The sequence below is a fragment of the Pomacea canaliculata genome, linkage group LG7 (genome assembly GCF_003073045.1).
Source record: "Pomacea canaliculata isolate SZHN2017 linkage group LG7, ASM307304v1, whole genome shotgun sequence".
NCBI lineage: Eukaryota > Metazoa > Mollusca > Gastropoda > Architaenioglossa > Ampullariidae > Pomacea > Pomacea canaliculata.
This window is the reverse complement of record NC_037596.1, coordinates 10,206,365-10,227,005: the sequence shown is the minus strand read 5'-3', so window position 1 is coordinate 10,227,005 and position 20,641 is coordinate 10,206,365. Positions and strand designations below refer to the sequence as shown.

Below are 20,641 nucleotides of genomic sequence, written 5' to 3'. Positions count from 1 at the left end.
AGTAATCATTCTTTATTTTTAAACTAAACTTAATCATTACCAATTCAACTATTCAGTGGGAGTTGATAAATCCAACATAAAAACGCACGTCGTGTTTATAGTCAGTTTCAAACAACCGTGTTAAACGTTTCATCACTATTGAGGAGAAAGTGTTAAGAAGGTTTTTGAAAGATAATCGTTTTCAATTGTTAGTAAAATATTGGAATGCAAGGACTCGTTCTTGACCCTTATTGTAGTCTCACAACTGAAACTATATATGTACGCGGAACGTCTTATAGGCGAGAGGGTTACACATTTAAATGAGACGAAGGTGACCAGGAAGCTTCTTTCTGGGGTTTGGTGTGTGTGTGTGTTTGCCATATAGCTTTCCTTCTCGTGATACGTGTGGACAGTAAGATGCACAGGGAACAAAAAGAAAGATAATTTTCCGACAGTTACAAGTTACCACAGGCACAAGACGTCGAAGCCGCAACATGTTTACAAGAAATAAGCGACACCGAGCACTTCTGCTTCTTCTTTTGGGTCTGTCATTCGTCGCGGGTAAAAACAGTTACACTTTTAATCAAATGTTATATTGTCTTGTGTTACTGTTTCTGTCTGCTGTTTAAAATGTGTGTTAATCTTTAGAAGCATTTAGCTCGAATGTGATAAACAAATGAAAGGAGGAGATTTATTCTTGTTTTCCTTGGTTTGACGTCTTGTTATCCTTGTTCTTCTGTTTGTTTGTTGTTGTTTTTTTTTAATTTCGTGTTCATTGGTGTTTATTTTCTTGTCCTTGTTCTCATTATTCAGGTCTCAGCATCTCACCATCCTGTAATGATGGTCTTTGGGAAGTATTTTATGATCAAGAAACGTATTTCAACTGCACGGCTGAGGGAGAAATGCAGTGGATATTGCGACTAAATGATGACACGGGTCCTCTCACAGTAGCTGTTTGCGATAAAAACTGTAACATGATAAATAACTTTGAGGGCCTGTACACAGCAAGAATCACTGACATTCACAAGACAACTATGATAATTAAACCTGAGAACAGCAAAAAGGTATATGATGATGTCGAGCTTGTGAACGGCCGACTGGAGTGTAGTAATGAAGATGATCTTGCTGGCTGTGGACTCAACCTTGTAGGTAAGTACACAACCTCCACTTTATTCAAGTATATTGGTATTGATCTAGTGGTGTGTATATCTTCCACAGACAGCATTTCTTTAATAAATCCTAATTACTTAAAAGTTTCCATTTCAAATACATGTACGTGCTTTTTTTGTGTCACGAATATAGTATCTCAAGCTTGTCTCTGTTCACTTTAAGATTTTCTATAAGCTAAGACATTTTAGTGGCACGTTAACTTTTCCTTTGTGAGATTCGCAGTAATCTTTAGTCACGTTTACCTGGACTCGTACTGAACAAAGAATCTTTGTTAAGCAAATGTGTTACGATAGTGACAAGATCTTTTACCATTACCAGTTTCATCACAATCTCGACTTGCTGAAAACTGCCATCATTACCAATCTATATTAGGAAAAAATATTATTTTCCAATTCTATCAGCGCCAAGACAAAAAAAACCTTTATCACTCATATTGAGGCTATCAAATCAGGATTGTTTTTTGTTACTTCTGTATGGGTGTTATTCTGTTAATTTGCGCTCCCGTCTTCTTATCTCCTTCAGCTGATCGCTCTTTCCAGCTATTGATATCTGTTTCTCTCTCTCTCTCTCTCCTATGTGTGTGTTTGTTTGTTTGTTATCACTTCATTCTTGTTCCTCTACAGATCCCCCAGCGAATGTGTCATGCAAAGCAACTAATAGCTCATGGTCCATTAATGTGTCCTGTGTCATAGGCAGTGTCTACTCCTCACGGAAAATATACACATGTTCACTGATCCGAACACAAGCGGTATGTCTTTAAAGTAAAAGATATTTCTTTTTCACTTAATGCAAAGTAAACACAACTTTGTAGGAAACAATCATAAATATATAAGTAAAATTGTACTACCAAACAACCATACAATTTCCCCAGAATGCAGTCTGTAGATTTCTTCTAATGTTTCACGCGTGCTTATGGTAATAGCGGCAGTCGTGATGATGGTGGTTGAGGAGGAAGAAAGAAGAACTTTGTTGGGTGATAAGGAAATGAATGAAATCTTTTCCCACTAGATTTTTTTAAATTAATGTTTTTGTAGAAGAGTATAGGGAAACGACATATTTTCCGTTTGTTTCTACATTTGTTTATTAAAATAAATAGTATTTTCTTTCAGTCATTTTTTTCACATACTTCTCATTTTCAGTCAAAGAATGAAACACTAGAAAATGTCACCATGGTGACATCTCAAACCAGTGAGAAGATCACTAAGAGTGAAGTGAAGGTTTCAGGTTTCTGTCACTTCAATACAACCCTCCCTACAGAAGAAGGACACTACGGATTCATCGTCTCCTTTTCACCAGGAGCTCGAAATTGTATGACTGACAACAAACAGTTTACTGTTGGTAATTATATTTTTCTTACTCCTTTTAGTTTTATCAAATTTTAAATTTCAAATCAATTCTCGGTAATCAGGTACACGAAACATCACAGCCTTTATATACTACTAATGTACATTCAAATGTAGACAAATTAACGCATTTATCACAGAGAAAGAGAAACACCGACAGAAGCGTCAGACGAAATTAGTGGTAGATGAAATTCTCATAAAAAGGAATGTCCAATGAAATTTATAAGACTACTCTGGAATCGTTGCTGGGTTTCCTCGTAGAAAAGACTGATTCGCGAAACAATAAATTTGACTGGATAAGCTAGTTTGTTATAGAGGTTGTTATATTTTTTCTAGAAAGGCCCAGATCGCCAGCAGCCTCGTGTGGTCCCCAGCCCTATGTACTTGAACACACGACCCTCACCTGTACCTGCTACACATCTAGTCTAGGGCAGCCTGAAGGTTATCTCAGGTGGGTTTCAGGTAACCAGACAAACCAAGGGACAGTAGTCAAGCAACAACAACTGCCATCAAAAGAACTTCGCTATAATCTGACCCTGTCAGATCACAATAATACTTGGTTCAGGTGTGATGTTTTCTGGGGAACTGAGGAGATTCAAGGAGAGAACTACACTGCAAGTGTGGGATGTAAGTCAAAGATTTTCTTTCAACATTACAATCTTTAGCATGTATGTTTAAGCAATACTTTAGGAGAGAGAGAGAGAGGAGACAAGCGTTCACTATGAGGAAGCATGATAAGCAGCAAATAAATGGGTAGACGAAAAAGATTTTTCAAGACACATGGCATTGGGAGCTAAATTAAAATAAAAATTCCCAAAATGATGTCGGTTAGTGCCTGTAGTCGTAGGTGAATTAAAATAAAGTTTCCTCTGGCCCTAGTTATGAAGTGGTGGTAAACTGTTATAAGGCAAATTAACCTCGCGAGACCTGGGGTAGTGTCTGTAAAAACATTCAGATAGGTAGTGACCGTCAACCTTAAATGATTATTTTAAAGGAGAAAAAATTCAGGTGATGCCCATACTGTCAGCTACTTTGCTCAAATGGCAACAGCTTCTAAAGTAGTTCTGCCCTAGCTGGGATGGTTTTTGATATTTAAGGATTTAAAGGAAGTTGTAAACAACAACTTCTGCGATCAACGCGTGTCCTTATGACATTTTGCCCGAAATATTCAGCGGGGATCGAATGAAGTGGCCGGCTTTAACATACATCAACATCGTCAGCTTACTAGTTGTTAGGTAAGTGTTCATTCTTTAAACACGAGATCAGTAATGATTGTCAAATAAATATTTACAATATCAGCTCTTCAATTAAACTCATTAAATCTTCAAAAAGTGTTTAACACTCGCTTTTTATCTATAGAAATGTCAAATGTGATTTTAAAAACAAACAAGAAATCATTACTGATAAGTGTGCATTCTTTTCGTTTTTCTAGGCATATTTCAGAGAAATCTCTGAAACCCTGGATTATAGTTGCACTAATGCATCTGCTCAATCTACCCGTTTTACGAGTATGGCAGTATTTGCTTTAACCTACAGCCACGTAGGAGTCATTCTTTTTGGATGGAAGCCTTCATTCGACTTAGGAAGGAGGCAACTCATGTTTATTTACTGCTTATTTCCAAGTTTAAAAATGGTTGACACTCAATTTTGAAAACATTAAAACTAAAGACTTACTGTCTCCGAAAGCCAGGATGGAGAACCGTAAAGGTTGCTAGCAACAGCCACCCCTTAAAGTTGCAATTGTAAACTATACAACAAATCAAGAACTGAACGCTGTTTTTTTTTGGTTCTAAATTACACCGACGACACCCGAGCTTGCAAATTTGTCAATTATTCCATAATGTGCATGTGATTTCAAGCGAAAAAGCATTAACTGTAGTTTATCTACTAGACCCAACATTGTCATTTGATGAATCATTAAAATAAGGAGAATTCATTTATGTGCCAAGTAACATTGCACTAGGAATTGTCTTGATGATGGCCACCAATTACTCGACAAATACTAATCACACTCCCCAACTCTCAATTGCACTTGCGAGTACTCGCGATATTATATGTACACAAAAACATTACTTGTCCCATGCAAATACACGTGCACGCGAGCACATACACACACCCTCCCTGAGCAGCCAAACAAGATGGTAAACTGGGCTACTTTAAAAACAGTTTTTTTTTCGTTGGAAAGAAAGCTATGCCCAAGCTAACTCCTATCTATCGGACGAGACCTAATTATCCAAAGAATGAAGAAACAACAATGATGTGACCAGTGGCCATATACCCACGGGTGGAAAAGCCCCAGCTATAAATAGAACACGCTTAAGCGCAGTAAACAAAACTCAGATGAGCAACAACGATAGCCATGACTGCAACAACCAACCGCCGAGTGTATTGGGAAACCCAACAGACCTCCAACCCGATTTCGACAATCACAGTTTTAAACAGCACTACAACTGAAGAAAAACCAGGTTTCTACACCTGACAATATGTCCAATATTCGACGAGTGTTGACAAACGGACGAACTAGCAATCACAAAAACTCCAATAAAGGAGAAGTCGCCCATAGCCACGTCACTGACATACATTGTATGAACACTTGCCTCTTAGACTTAAGGGAAGTGAAACAAGATTTCTACATCTCTTTATGTGTAAACCTGAACGCGCGAACTGGTACATCCAGCAACTGCATATCACCAACGCGTGCATTTGAAAAAAAAATTAGAAATGAAAAAAAAGTAATACGGAAGAAATAATATTTGAGAGGACCTCGAAGTAATCAACACTTTCGGTAGGAAACTACTTGACCTATATCATATATATGTGTTAGTGTTTTATTTTTAATGGTTGGAGTTTTCTCCGATGCAAAAATAGTAGCATGACTTTCAACTCACATGATTACTTGTGTGAATCGAACGATGTTTGTGAGGATCGCATATTTTTCTTGATTTTTCTTTAGTGTCTTTTGTTAACCTCAAAATATCGTTTTCTTAATCTGAGGTTTACTAAGTTCTCATCATCAGTAAATTTTTTGAGGTATTATTTGTGATACTTGTGATATTTGTCTGAATATACGATTTATTCTCATTAAAAAAAAATTACTGCACCACGATCACATATGCCGCAATTTCATTGCTCTGTTGACATAGAGAGGTATAGCTCCTTCATTTATATCACACGGGTTATTTATCTCCTTGCCACCGCTTCATAACTATGAAAACAGACGGTTGCCTTGAGCTAACCATTTTGCCCTGGGATGCTAAAATATAAGGGTCACTCCATTAACCGGTACCAATCGGATGATGCAAATAGAGTTCCTAGAAACCGACCGGCATTTACTTTCGATTCCCTAAATCCTTTTCTGTTTCTGTTAGCAAGGTCTCCGTTTTGAAACCGTGCAGAATGATCGGATTGACTAAAGACTTGTATAGCTTAAACTTAGCTACGAAGCTTATACTCCTGCTGCTCATGATCTTGTTCCGCCTCGCCATCACTGCATTCGCTGTTTATTCACCTGGTTCGCACCATACCGAGTACACAGAGATAGCGAACCGGGTGGTTTATTCAATACAGAGTGGAGAAAACGTGTACGGCAACGGCAACGGCAACAGCGCCCCTCTAGGCTTACTTGTGAGAAAGCGATTGAGATTTAAAGAAACACAAGAATAAGTTCGTTTTTGAGGACATCAGTCCTGAATCATGTTACATTCCCCTCACAACGACTAAACCTAGAGGGCGCCTTTGCCGTTGCAGTACAAGTTTTCTCAAACTCGCGAATCTCAAACTCTCTATTGTCAAATATCCACCGCGCACCTTCCGTTCTGAGAAAGCGTCGCACCCAGGTGTTTGAAACTTTACCTCCTCCAGTTGCTCACCGTTCATATTTATCTCATTGGGATAGTGACTTACCAACCTTCATAACTACCGTCCGATAAAGAATCTCTCTTACACCTGTAATATTTCAATAAATGGAACAAAGACGTAGCTTTAAACAAATGTTTATTAGTTTATTTAACGATTTAAGTTCACATTAATTTCAAGATTGTTGCCCATAATATGCTGCATGACATAGATCTGATATAAGATATTGTATTTTGAGAGAGATTAACGCATAGTGATACGTATTTTCAGACTTACCTACAATAAAACGTCTTGCTGTCAATGGCGATGAGAAAAATCAAACAGTGAAAGAAGGAGATCAAGTCAAGATTACATGTGAATCTGAGAGTCGACCTACACCAAACGTCTTCATTCGTAACATCGACAACGACACTGTTGTCGTTAACGACTCGTCTCATCTCAACTACACGTTCATCGCTCGCTGTAAAGATACGGCCACGTACCAGTGTTCCGCTTCGAATGAATTATCGCCTCAATCAGACGTGACCACGTCACCCAGAATCATGATAGATGTCAACTGTAGGTAGAACATGGGTCTAATGATTATAAAGATATCAGATTTTTATTTTGATTTTCTTTAAGTTTCAGTATCCATGTCGCATACAGACTCGTGCGAATAATCTAGTAAAGTTTCCATCCTTTTTCTTTTAAATTTGACGATGTAAGGCGTTTACATATTTAATATAAGCACAATAACACTTTTACACAGTACATTGTGAATATGTTTTTGCTGTTCCTAACAAATTAGGTAAGCCTCGAAGCTTCTCATCCACACTCCTCGGCACAGTCAAGTCTGGAAGCGAAATCCAAGAGCTGAGGTTTGATGTAATTGCTTACCCCGCACCTCACAGGTATGAAGCGTGGCTTGTTTCAAAAGTAATCAACAACAGCGAACCCTCGTTCAGGGATGTTCAAGGTTCAGAGCTAAATGTCACATGTGAAGCTTCCAAACAATATCGTTACCTGTCCAAGTGCTCTCTAACGATAATTGGCATTTCCTCCCGATCAGACGATTTCTACAAGGTTCAAGTCATCAATGAGCACGGTGGAGAGAACTTCACTGTTGAGATCAGTGATGGTCAGTGCGTTTGTAAAGCATAAGTAGTTTTAAGCTTTCATTTCAAGCCCACTTTTTAATTTTATTTAGCTTCATTCTTATCTCTACCATTCTGTGAATAGATGTATATAACCATTTTCTTTCTTGAAATTACTTTAAAAAAAACTTTTTCCTTAGATATATTTTATTGTTAAAGACTAATGTTTAACTGTCGGTGGTATTTGTAAATCCTAAGATTTGACTTAAAAAAATACAGCTCTTGTTACATGATCTTTAAATACTAACATTAATTGCATTCATTACTGCGAATAAAACCTAAGCAATTTGGTTGTTTATATTTTAACAATAATTCTTTTCTAGTTGCCCCTGGAGACTCAAAATTCTATAACCTAGCCGTTATTTATGGGGTTGTGTGTCTCATCGCTATCATCTTCGTGAGTGCGGTACTCATCGTTGTAATTAGAAAACTGAAGAAAAGTAAAGGTATGCTTAATTATCTTTTCTATTTAATTAGAAATAGACTAATGGCACTAATAATCGTTGATAAAATTTAATTACAGGAAGTTTTCCAAAACTTCAAATATCGAGAAATTTAGTGTACTTTGTTTACGCAAAGTGTTAAGTCGCATGTTGAATTGCAAGATTATTCTATTTATTAGATTATCATGAAAAATCAGAAAATTTCCATGGTGGGAAGACCTCATAATTAATTGTACATTGCTACGGGGGTAGGCTACATGAGTGTTCATATACACGGCAGTGTAAATGTCTGTGAACAGTGTATTTATATATTCATACAAATTAACTTTCACTGCTGAGTGTCATACTAGTGTTTGTTTACCCATTAACTCCTTAATCTAATAAATACAGATTTATTTATTTTCAAGGTATTCTTTTATATTTTCTTTTCCACTTTCTTGCCCTTTTTATAATAAATGAGCTTCGCGCATTTTTCAAACAACATGCTGTAACTTATACAATCATCAAATCTGAAATCTGTCATGGGGTAATCCTTTTGACATTCTACTTGGAGTAGTTCTTTAATAAATATGGCAGCGATTACACTACCACCATTGATAAAGAATTCTATCGAAAGAAAACAAGGAAATTTACATAGAAAAGTCAATGGGGAACCAAAGAAAACCAACAGCACACATCTACCAAAGTTAACGTCCCTCATGCACATGGCACTTTTTATGTTTCGTAATGCCTTCAGTCCCATTGTATTTTTCTGTGTTCTTTTACTGTACAGGGGACCAGTCAAGCCAAACACCCGGTGAAACACACCAAACTCCATTAGACAGTGGTACTTACGATTCATATTTATTGTTGAGTAAAAACTGAATCATTGACAAAATATAGTTACACATTTTTTCTAAGACATTTTTCTGATGAGTTAAGCGTTAAACCGTTGATGATTACTTTTTAATCTCGTTATTGTTGACTTTTTATTGTCTTTTTGCCCTTTGCTTTTGTTTCTTCTTTTCTCCTGATGGACAAATTTTTAGTCCTATTTAAGTTCTCTTGTGTTTGTCGCTTTGTGTTGGCCGACTCAGCCATCCACTAAAATCTAAGAAAAAACACAAAACTTAAAAACGAGCAAAACCAACAATCAAAACATTAGATTCCAGACGTTTCACGAAAGCACGAAATAGAATTCCTCCAAAGTATATGAAAACTTTTACCTCAACTGCAAAAGAATCGGAAATGCAGTTACTTTGGGGCTCGGAGACGGACCGTATATTTGCCAGAGCAGAATCGTCCTCGAATAATCACTTACCAATGGGCAGACCTTCTTTTCTTTCGTACAAATGTATTCAGACAGCTATACTGCCATCAGTTGAGGAGTATAACCTGTCCTCTGTACCGACGGAGTCAGTCTATTTACTCTATCTAAGCAGTCCAGTGGAAAAGCTATCAGTGTGTCACCGATATAGTAAGGATGTCCTGGGTTCAGATCTCGTCTCCGGCACGATGCTCTTTCTCTGTATGTGACATCTATTTACAGGCCTGGCTGCCTTGCCAGGATATAGTCTTATTGCTGGCTCGACTTCAAACATCAATTTTTCTCCTCTTCTCTATTCTAACTTAAAAAAAAAAAAACATTCAACAAAACAGCACCCAATCGTCGTGCATTATATTTGAAGTGAAAGAAGAGGTTTTATTCCAGCTCAACTAAAAGTGCAACCTTTGGAATCAAACTTTACAGCTGATACTTCGGGGCTGGTCCCCTGTCAGATGCCTGTGTACGCTGTAGTAGACAAGACAAGAAAGAAGACCGCCTGTCAACCTGAGTACATTGCTGAAGCAGCAGACGAGAGAGAAGAAGGAAGGAGAAACGCTGCACAAGGTGACGATGACACTCGTAACATCCATCGCACTCACAAGCTTACAAAACAAATTTAAATCACTTGCATGACAAAGTTGACTAGAAATATAATAGCAGGATTACTGGTGTGTGACATTTAGATGTGCGTTCTAAAGGTAAACTGAACAGTCCGTCCATATCACAACTGAACATTCACATAGAAATTCGAGACAGCAAGTCTTGAAATACTATATTCTAAAAATGTAAGCAGAGAATATAGAAATATAATTATATTGTATCTTTGCATATTAACATTATTAAATATCTTAAAATATTTGGCTACCTCTTTCTTTCAGGTGTAAGTGTTTCAAATTCAAGATTACCGGATAACACAGAATCAGAGTATGCTGTTTTGGAAATGTCCAGAGGTAAAACCTCAGCTAGACATGACAAAGACTACAAGCACAAAAAACAAGAGTTCAGAACAAACGCAATGCAAGGTAACCATGTTGTCTTTGTTAGAATCCGCTTATTTCAAACAATCAGTAACTTATACATAAAAATACTTCGTATAGAAAAATGTGCATTAAATGCAGAATTCAATTAAATACTAATGTATTCTGGCTTACATACTGAGGTATAATGACAATGATGTCAGATATAGTAATGCATGTCGATAATACTTTACAGTCCTACCATTTCATAAAGTCTCAAAGTTCTGAACATTCACTTGTATTTTATTCTCCGCAAGGTTAATAAAGTTATGCTTTTGATATATTCTTGATATATTTTTACAATAAAGTTGACAATATTTAAAACTTGTACGTAAATTTCTCTTGTCATTTATTTGGCAGGTATCTTAGCTGATGACGATGACTTCAAGATCTATGACCATTTGACTACACAGCCACTATCACCACAACAGGACTGCAATACCAGGAGGGACATACCTTGTCCAGCTTCACACTCCCACGCCGAGGATGACGGCAGTTGGGCTACTGATGATTTGATGTACCTGACATCCTCTTGTGATGTTAGTTATGATGCAAAACGTCCTCCACCTCCACGGCCCAAGGAGAGAAAATACTGAGCATCTCTCACGATGGACAAGGTTTCCTCACAAACAATTAGCTAAAAAGGAAAAGTAGACCCTGACCCTTTATTATGTTGAGGTACTGAAGACCTCACTTTTCTCAGGGTTAGCTTTAAGGGAGAGTGATCTTCATTTTAAGAAACCCTCCACAGAGTCAGGTAACAACTGAAGAAAGTTTCTCCGCAACACGGGTTATTTCCCCATGTGAGGATGAGGTGTTTGTTTTAATCGTATTTGATCCGGGAACATACCTGTGAAAACGATAGTCAATTATTTCTATATTTATTGCCTTTACTGTGCTATGAACTCAAGTTAAATTAAATGTTTCCCATAATTAATGCATTAATTTACACTGTCGTATAGATCGAGGCATCCACTTTCACATGAAAATCATCTTATTAGTTTAAGCAGGACAAATTTAGAATATTCCGCGTGTAAACAACACTTACCTTATACAGCTGTACTTAATCCTCACTGTTTAGACATTTCCGCGCAAACAAGTAAACTATTTACTTGTGATCTGGGTCATTCTCCTCCTCCCTTTACTGTGCCACTTCTAGCTTCACTGAATTAACTTCTTTGTCCATTGTCTAGATAGTTATAAATGTTTGTAATTTTCTTACTGTCAGCATTTCGTTGTCTACTTATTCAATTTGTTATGAGCTTGCTCACAGCGTGCTAGCATTGTAATTATTTGTGTGTAAGAGTGAGTGAGAGATTGTGTTTATATTGTATTCGTTCACGATTTCATGTCTTTATATTATATCATCTCGTACAAGATAAAAAAAATCCCGAACACTTTTATTAAAAAGAGAACATTATAAGTACTTAGTCACTGGTTTAATGAACCTCTAACTGGTGAACGTGTACATGGTCAAAGACACTAGAGAACCTCCTTAGGGTTATCAGCTTGTGGATCGCTATGGCTTGAACACAAATTTTTCAGAACTTTGGTAATCAAGAAAGTAGCGGACCCAGATAATAGTAATCTACATTTACCTCTTAAAATAAAGCAGGGAACTTCTAGCATTAATTAATTGCAGCTTAAGTCTAGGATTAATCAAGGGCTCATACCCCGTTCTCTAGTTACTATTACCTTCTACAGGGAGGGTTACTTAAAAGTAGTCATCTTACTGTAGTACACTCTTACCAGAACGGATACTTTTAAGTAAGCTACCCTGTATATTTCCTCGTGGATGGCCTTCCCTGAATTCAGTGATAAATATTACTGCCGCTACAGAAATTAGAAAAAAAACAACCTCAGTTCTTGTTTTCTTAGTTTGTTCTGATTTCCTTCTTCTATTTTCTATAGCTCGCCCCACTTAAACAAAATTTAATGTTTTAGAACTATAAATAACACATTACTTTAGGTCTCAATAGACAACAAGTGAGTTATTTGAAAAATTAAAAACCGCTTTTCTCACACACAGGAATAGAAGAATAAATTGCTTGTCTTCGTTACACATCCTCTCTCGATGTTCTGTCATTACTGTGACTTTCAATCTGCAATATATTTATCTCATTTTAAATCCTGACTGGCTTGACTTTTCTTCCATTCATTTTTCTTTCGTTTAATTATGTTCTCGGCAATTAAAGATGTAGTATACATGGACTAAATACCTACTCATACAAGTCAAGCCTTAAGTAGACTTAATTAAGCCTAGAGGGTTCTGAGCAGGGAACATGCAGACTTGCCAATTCGAAACCCGTCTGGCGCTCGTACTTCCCTTAAATGAGCTAGATGTTAAAAAGAGATTCTTGACCTCTGAAAAAGATTATGGATACAAAATAAGAGGAGAGTGCACTGCCTGGTGCTGAAAAACTTGCGGTCTCTAACAACTAAGCGACTAGAAAATTATGAGCCATCTTCATTATTTTATTAATAATTAAAATATTACAATGATAACCTGGAACCTAGATCGTTAAAGTACATTTCGTATCACTGATGTGTTGGTAACGTCGTTATCGAGATCATTTAATTAATAATAGGTTAATAGGTTTGACCTAGTAAGTACATTAAATTCATAGATCCCGGTTCATAACAGATTAATGCCAGACAGCATGTGCAAAGACCATTAGCTGTCTTTGGAGAAAGTCGTTATGAAGCGGAAATTTAACCCATGTCTGGTTTACACCTTCAGTTTATCAGCATCGCACGTGGCCGCTCGCCATCTCAGTGTTCCGCGTGCAGAAGGAAGATGCTCCTTGATGTGTGGTATCAGCATCTGTAAGTATTCCGCTTGACAAAGTGGATCAAAGTATCTTCTTCAGCATCAAGCACCACGTTTGGGGATATTAATTTTAATTAAGTATCCTTTTGGTAAAGAGTCTTATAATCCGTGGCTAGGGGCAGTGAATGTAAGCGGTTCACCATGTCGAGAGGATGTGAAAGTCAGAGGCCGACCCTCGCTTTCCCCTGAAAGTGTTTCAACATGAACCCCGAGTCCTGTTCCACAGTCGAGTACATTCACCTCCAAGGGGCGTATTGATGATGTTGTTGCCTTGTGACACTTGCCTCTGTTGTTCACACTTTGAACTTTGAACCCAGGGGCACCGTTTCACATTGCTTCATAACTGAGTCACGTGTCGATGCGGTCTCCCTATGTAAATGCCTCCTAAACCTAAACATTGTGTCACATATTACCACAGCTTCACATTCCACATATTCCTAGGTTCCAAAAGCAAAGACAAGACAATAAAAGCTAAAAGTTGCGAGATCACACACACACACACTTTTGCATAAGCCATACACTACTCATACTTATCAGTTCCACTGACTGCATGCATAGACACACCCAATACACATGCATTCATCCAATACTTTCACACTTTCACTACACACAGCTCAACACAAAAATTCAAAATCCAGTCCTGAAAGGCGCAACAGCGGAAATTCAATGTCATTGTTTTAACATAATAACTGTTTCTCAGGCATGATGTTCAGACTCATCTATAGATGACCCCATAGGTCATGCGACATAAAATAAATTGCCTGGGTGTAACCCTTTTGAAGTGCGCTGGGCATTGAGTTTGTAGGGTAGGTAACAGTCTAAGTTCAGCTAACTGCACGCACCGTCCGAAGTTTCAGTTTCAGGTAGTAAAGAAAGGATTCAAACGTTAAGTAGTAAAGATGAAAGAAAAATTAAATATTTTCCAGCACTTTATTCTTAGAACGCAACATCAAATAAATCATATGTGAAAGGGAGGACATGCTGTGTGGCTAAGGAAGAAGAGAGATTTTTCTGCTCCAAGGCAAAGCAGTAAGAAGTTATATGAGAAATAGAGTCATTTGAGTAGACAGCTAGCACCCTCTTCTTAATGTCACCATTGCAGTTGCTATGGCCGAAAGTGCAAGAAAATAGAAACAAGTTCTAAAACATATGAGATGTTGCTGGCTGCACTCAGTCACATCCCAATTAAACATTCAACCAATTTACCCTAGCCGCCCCTATACACAAAAAGAAGTTTCAAAGTGCAAATGTGTAAAAATTACGTAACGTATAAAACGTTTATGAATTTGCCACTCTCCCCATCTAGAAGTATGTTGTCAGCGATGGCCTCTCTTCCGTCTATCAAGAAAAAAGATCGTAAATAATGAAGTAAAAGTAAGGATGAAATGAAGGGAGTAAAAAAAGAATTATTTACATGTTTAGTACACCTATTGATGCGATAACATCTTATAATTAGGAGGCAATACATTTATTTGTAAATAGATTGCATCAAACATTTACTTAACACTTGTTTCCTAGCCTACCTAGCGATCATGTCCATCATTAAGGAATGGGAAATGGCAGTAACACCTTTTGTTCGACAGTTCCCCAGAAAAAATGTTATGACCAAGAACAATGTTCTCTTCTCCATTAATTTTACATCTAACCACATGTCTTGCCCATCAAGAACAGTCATTGTCACTCGCTGTCATGCACATAAGAGGGAAACAAGGAACACAAACGGCTGTGAATTTCCAGTTTGGTGAAGACCTAATTCTCAGCGGGACGGTCAAAGATTAAGAACAAATCAGTCATTTGCGTCGTGTAAGCTTGGTACTTCCACTCAGCACAGCCAGTCACATCCTATCTGAAACATCCAGACAATTCACGCCACCCACATCCATACAAAGGAGTTTCGAGCAGTTTTAAGTACAATCTATCGCACTAAAAATGGACAGGTTGGTGTTCCTTCATACGGTTTACTTTTGCATGTAGACAAAACTACATTTCAATCGTCTGATTCTTCCTCAAAGGCAGCAAACTTTTATATCAGGTGAAGTGTGCAGTATTCTGTCTCATCTTGCGTGGGGGGTGGGTGACACCGTAGGTCACTGCTGAGGTCAAAGTGAGGGAAGGTGTAAAGAAGACCTGCCGAGTTGAGCCATTTGCCGTCCTCGACCGTATGACAACGTGGCGCAGACGTGCGAACGTCCCACTTGCCACCATCCTGATCTTGTGCTGGAGGTGCATATATTGTATTCTGGTACTGGACCAAATCACTGTCGTTATACCTGGACTCTTCTGAAAACTGATCCTGCAAATTTGTAAATATTATGTAAGGCATAACATTGTAAAAACATTCCATCTACCCCCTCCAAAAAACAGCTCGTCGTTAGCGATTGCAGGTTTTTTTTTTTCTTTCGCAATCAAACACAAATTAATCATATACGTAGACTGCACTCATAGCATTCGTTAGCACGTAAATATAAACACGAACACGCAACCGTACAAGCTAAAACTGACCTCATTCCGTGAACCTGCACACAGAAAATGTCGCTGCAAGTTGGTCAATTGAAAACACAGATGGCAGAATGTTAATGTTAATGCAGTGTGTGTGTGTGCAGTGGAAAGAACTTTGAACTAACAATATTCATTCATGGATATTGATACTATTACATAAAATCTGTTTTAAATCTCTGCTGTGTTGAAAGCAAAAATGCTCATTACGTGGACAGTCCACACAAAGAGTTCAATGTTTGATGCCCATTAATTAAAATCAATGTCTGCTAAGTGACAAGCAGGCTAAGAATAATGAGAGGTTATTTCTAACAACTGACTCAAACGTCTAGATGTTCTAATGAGTACTTAAACAATACACATTAAAATAATTTTCTTCAAGTAAACATAAGGAAGCTTTTATAGTTTGCAACTAGACAATGTAGCTATACAAGCGCTTTATGGGTAAATTACCATTCTTTGCTTGTGAATGTCTTCTTTTTGCCAACTTTTGTGAGTTATTAACCTTGGCTGGATATCTGCTTCTTGTTTTGTCAACAACGGCATATACTACTTCACAAGCCGGTGGGAATCCAGGATCGGAAACTTCTGTAAAGATCATCGACCAACAGGTTAGCATATGGCAATATGAATTAAAATAAATCAACGAATAAACAAATAAATAATTCATGTTTGTTAATTTGATAATTTCGCTCTATTTAGTTTTTTTATCGGATCAATCTGAAATGATACAAATGCAATTTTTTCTTATGGTGTCACAGTACATCTTTTGTCAATCCCTCAATATAAGAATTGTCCTCATGCTATCCCCACAGACTAGCTTTCCACTATCATTTGTCAGAATAAATCATACTTCGATGTGATCGTAATTATTCCTGGTTTTAATTCAAATATTGTTTTAATTTCTCATTACCTTTATGCGAAAAGGTCGATTGTAATATGACATTATTTATTAATGTGCGCCAAGGACTGTACTTAAATTGTCCATATGTTATTTAACTTTGCTGATAGTTGAAGTTCCTCACGTGGTTTTGTTTTGTGTGTCTACTCACCTCGTTTCTCGGATTTTTCCGTTTGTTTTCCAGTTTCATTAATATGCTCAGGCCGACTGTTTGCTTTCTTTTTCGTCTTGTCCACTACGGCATACAGCGGTGTCTGACAGGGTTCAGGCTGTGAAATGCCGACATTTACCTCTGCTTCCTCAACGTGTAATCTTAACGGCGGTGGAATACGATTAGATCGTACGGAAGGCCCTAGGAAAACCATGACAACACACAAACACTGACGCAGAAGAATTTGCTAATGACCTCGCCGAAGTGGCTATTCAGTACGAGTGACCCTTTTACACATTGTTGCACTTATTGCACAGGTGAGATAGAGAGGTTTGCTGTAATACAGTTGGATGGAGATGTTTACACGCTTAGTTGCTGCAGAAGACACTCCCGCCAGTCAATAGGGAACAATGATGACACGAAGTCATGTTGACTCTCTACCTTTGACTCCTCGGTTCCAACGCAGGTAATCAAGATTTGTTTCAATTATCATGCACAAAGTGTTAAACCTATGATCGGAAACGGCTGACGAATTTTATGTTAGAGGTGGTCTCACTCTATCAAACTAAAAAAAAAGAAAGGTGGTAAATCAAAGCCTATCTAGATTGATTGATAGTTTTTTACAGATTAATTAAAATTACCTAGACTAAATAGACCAGAATTTACATGTTTACATGCATTTTCTCATCTTACAACCAAGTGCTAATTAGACGAGGATATTAAGAGCATACCTTTATTTTTCCTCCGATTCCAACTTACAACGAGTACAACAATCGCAGAGATGAAAAGGATGGCACACACTGCACCAACAGGGACAGCCAGGTTGATTGACTCCATATTTCTCGTGACAGCTATGAAGCAAATAAATACAATAAACTAATTGTCATCTGTATATTCCTCAATCTAGATTTCATCGCAATAATATGAAGATAAATTTAGTACGGAACAAGAAATAAAAGTGCATAAAAAGTTAGTTGATAAGCAAAAAGTTACGAGAAATAACACAATCCAAAGAGGGAATCAGGAAGGAGGCTGGAAAGATAAAGATACATAAATATATCTTGTTTGATAAACTCTTGGCTTATAGCCTTCTAGACCTCTCAGTGTCAATGATCTGCATACTGGGAACGTCTCTGTCTCGTCTCTCTCAATACATAGAGATATACTGGTCTTAGCACACCCTGTGTTTTACACACGAAGAGTTAGGCTGTTAGACTGAAGAGTTAGACACCTCTCTGGTCCTGACAAGTGCGCATGCGACAGGGTTTAGGGCACCATCGAGAAATATCAAGAAAATGTCCTCTTCTCACGACTTACAAGAGTAGAGCTGAAAACGTATAACCAACAAAAGGAAAGGAAACAGCGATAGAAATGCAGCTGCTTACAAAAGGTCAGGATGACAGTGAAGTTCTCATCACCAGCCTTATTGATGATCTGCACTTTGTACGAGCCAGGTGACAGGGAAGTCTCATTGAAGACTGTCAGAGTGCAGGTGGATAGGTAACGATGCACTTTGTCCGCCTTACAGCTGATGTTTATGAATCCTTCAATTTCTTCATCGATACTTTTATTAAAAATATCTGAAGACCTTGCCGACCACACACGATACATATGTGGTACGGGGTTTATAATGATGAGAAAGGTCATTTCTGTTCGTTGGTTTACAATGTACTCCCCAAGATGAGTAGACGAAAGACCTTGTGGCTTACCTATAAAATATTAAGCACAATGCACAAACCAGTTTAAGGAATCACAAAACAGACCAATAATAACGCGCTGAGTAGCAATAACAATTGATTGTTCACTCTTGCGTACGTAGTATTTAGAAGTACAATAAAACAATAAGTAAATGACTTTTAGTTCGCACATTTTTATTGTTGGAAGTGGGGAACAAGAATGACGCCTAAAGGAAAGGAAATAACTGATTGAAGACGAAAACAAGCCTTCACTTACACCAGACGTTGAGGTCGAGACTGACCGAGGTGGTCACGCCTGACTGACGTGAAAACTCGTTCCACGCGGAGCACGTGTAGGTGGCTGTGTCCTCACACCGAGCGGTGAACGTGTAGTTGATAATAGACAAGCCTTTAACGATAACAGAGTTGTTGTCATTGCTATAGATGGTGACATTTGGTGCGGGTCGGCCGTCGGATTCACACGAAAAGTTCACTTGATCTCCATTACTCACTGTTTGATTTTGATGAAAGCTGTTAAGTAAAAACTGTATCGGTTTGGCAGCATCTGTAAAAATATCATTAAATATTAATATATAACAGATAATAAGTAAAGAATATCTTTGGTGTGAGTCTGCTGTCTGGCTCTATAGTGTGTATTTAAATGGAAATTACTAATTAATAAACAGCTCGAACAAAAAAAAAAAAAAAAAGGGAGAAAATCCAAACCCAGACACCACTATATATATATTATCTGTTTGGAGATGTTGAGAATTTTGCAGTCAGATTTGTTATTTATTTTGTCTGATGCTATCATTTACATGAATACATACAAATACATACCATGCATAAATGTAAACGCTAACAATGTAATCATGAAGGGAAAGAATACAAAAATGCTTGTTCACATACATCCCACACTAGCCGTGTAGTTTTCTCCATGGGTCTCCTTCTCCCCTCTTATAATGTCACATCTGAACCAGGTTTTTCCATGGTCTGATAGGGTCAAGACACAGTTGTGGTGCAGTACTTGTGGTCTAATATTCTTGTCCTCTAGCCAGGCTGATGTCGTGGGTTTAATCTGGTTACTTGTAACCCATCTTAGCAACCCTTTGGGTTGTCCGAGACTAGTGGTTGTACAGGTACATGTGACGTTAGTGTTTTCTAACACGTAGGGTTGAGGACCACAGAAAATTGTTGGCGAGTGAGGCTGTTCTGTTCAGACAATAGCCAATGTTACAATCTTGTATGTTGATGAAAGTTTTTTTGAGTGTTTTTGACTTCCTGACACATTACAAACAAGAAAAATACAAAAAGGAAGAATCTAAATCAAATGAATAAATGTAATAAACTCTTTTTTTCATCTGAAATTCAAGGACATTGTGAAACTGATTTGTAAAGATTGATTGTTAAAGGTAGAGAGAGGAAAAAAAGTAAGATACAGAAAGTAAGGATAGAGAGAGAGAGAGAGAGAGAGAGAGAGAGAGAGAGAGAGAGAGAGAGAGAGAGAGAGAATGTGTGTGTTTGTAAGAATAAAAGTGACGGAAAAGAAGAAATAGTGAGACAGTTGAAACCTAGGATACTACTATTTAGATAACCATTAACAACTATATCACATGAAACAGTTTTTTTTTACAGAAGGATCCAACACACTATTATTTCCCTAGCCAACAATAACTACATGAAATCTAAATTCTATTACTGTTTTAATTTATTTTTCCCACACAATTTTTCGGCATTTGGTTTTATTTAACACCACAACAGAAAGAAGGTGAAAGGAATACCTAATCAGTTAGACACGCCCTCTGCTGGATCTAAGTAAGCAAATTTTTACCACTTTTAATCCACTTGGAACCGTTAGAAGATTTGGCTTCGTAGCTTTGTCCACCCGGTGAAACGATGACAAAAAAGCCATATCGTCCTTCCTCTGATGGAAGTGTTGTATTGAACATACAGACACCCGACACTTTCACTTCACCTTTGGTGATCACCTGTCTGGTGGGGGATGTCACCATGGTGACTGATTTTAAAGTTTCGTTTTGTGACTACAACAAAATAGATTTACGGTAAAAAAAATTTTAGCAGAAAAAGAACCAATGAGTAACTGATAGCCATCGACAGATGTATGTACACAGCGTTATTAGAATTACCTCAGGCATTATTATTTCTTAGCCAGCAAGAATTACATGAAATGTAAAATCCATTACTTTTATCAATTTTTTATTTTCTGCACAATTCTTCAGTTTTCATTTAACATCAGAATAGAAAGAAGCTCGCATTATATTCCACAGTTAACTCAGCAGCTCGCCTGAGAATCAAGAAGGAATTTGTTTTAAGTTTTATAT

General features: G+C 37.6%; 2 protein-coding genes across 6 annotated transcripts in view; one reads left to right on the top strand and one right to left on the bottom strand.

The window, feature by feature from the left end:
- Positions 1–953: 953 nt before the first annotated feature.
- LOC112568526 lies at positions 954–10,841 on the top strand. Its single transcript, XM_025245839.1, has 11 exons — positions 954–1,128; positions 1,773–1,897; positions 2,289–2,487; positions 2,829–3,119; positions 6,618–6,905; positions 7,135–7,464; positions 7,804–7,926; positions 8,696–8,749; positions 9,653–9,793; positions 10,108–10,251; positions 10,606–10,841. The coding sequence occupies exons 1-11, from the start codon at positions 954–956 to the stop codon at positions 10,839–10,841; spliced, it is 2,106 nt and encodes a 701-aa protein (XP_025101624.1).
- A 1,994-nt stretch (positions 10,842–12,835) lies between these two features.
- Positions 12,836–20,641, bottom strand: part of LOC112568154 — a 33,437-nt gene continuing 25,631 nt past the window's right edge. For all 5 annotated transcript variants that reach the window (XM_025245288.1, XM_025245289.1, XM_025245290.1 and 2 more), the window contains 9 exons: positions 20,131–20,341; positions 19,209–19,511; positions 18,577–18,864; positions 18,009–18,332; positions 17,355–17,474; positions 16,624–16,824; positions 16,025–16,159; positions 15,578–15,591; positions 12,836–15,368 (listed from right to left, as the gene is read on the bottom strand). In XM_025245288.1, coding sequence (XP_025101073.1) covers positions 15,099–15,368; positions 15,578–15,591; positions 16,025–16,159; positions 16,624–16,824; positions 17,355–17,474; positions 18,009–18,332; positions 18,577–18,864; positions 19,209–19,511; positions 20,131–20,341 — 1,866 coding nt within the window. In that variant the 3' untranslated portion in view covers positions 12,836–15,098. The remainder of the gene's footprint in view (positions 15,369–15,577; positions 15,592–16,024; positions 16,160–16,623; positions 16,825–17,354; positions 17,475–18,008; positions 18,333–18,576; positions 18,865–19,208; positions 19,512–20,130; positions 20,342–20,641) is intronic.

Coding starts and splice junctions, on each gene's coding strand:
- LOC112568526 (XM_025245839.1), top strand. CDS start 954: ATGATAAATAACTTTGAGGGCCTGTACACAGCAAGAATCACTGACATT. Junction 3,120..6,617: donor CTACACTGCAAGTGTGGGAT/GTAAGTCAAAGA, acceptor ACGTATTTTCAG/ACTTACCTACAATAAAACGT. Junction 6,906..7,134: donor AATCATGATAGATGTCAACT/GTAGGTAGAACA, acceptor CTAACAAATTAG/GTAAGCCTCGAAGCTTCTCA.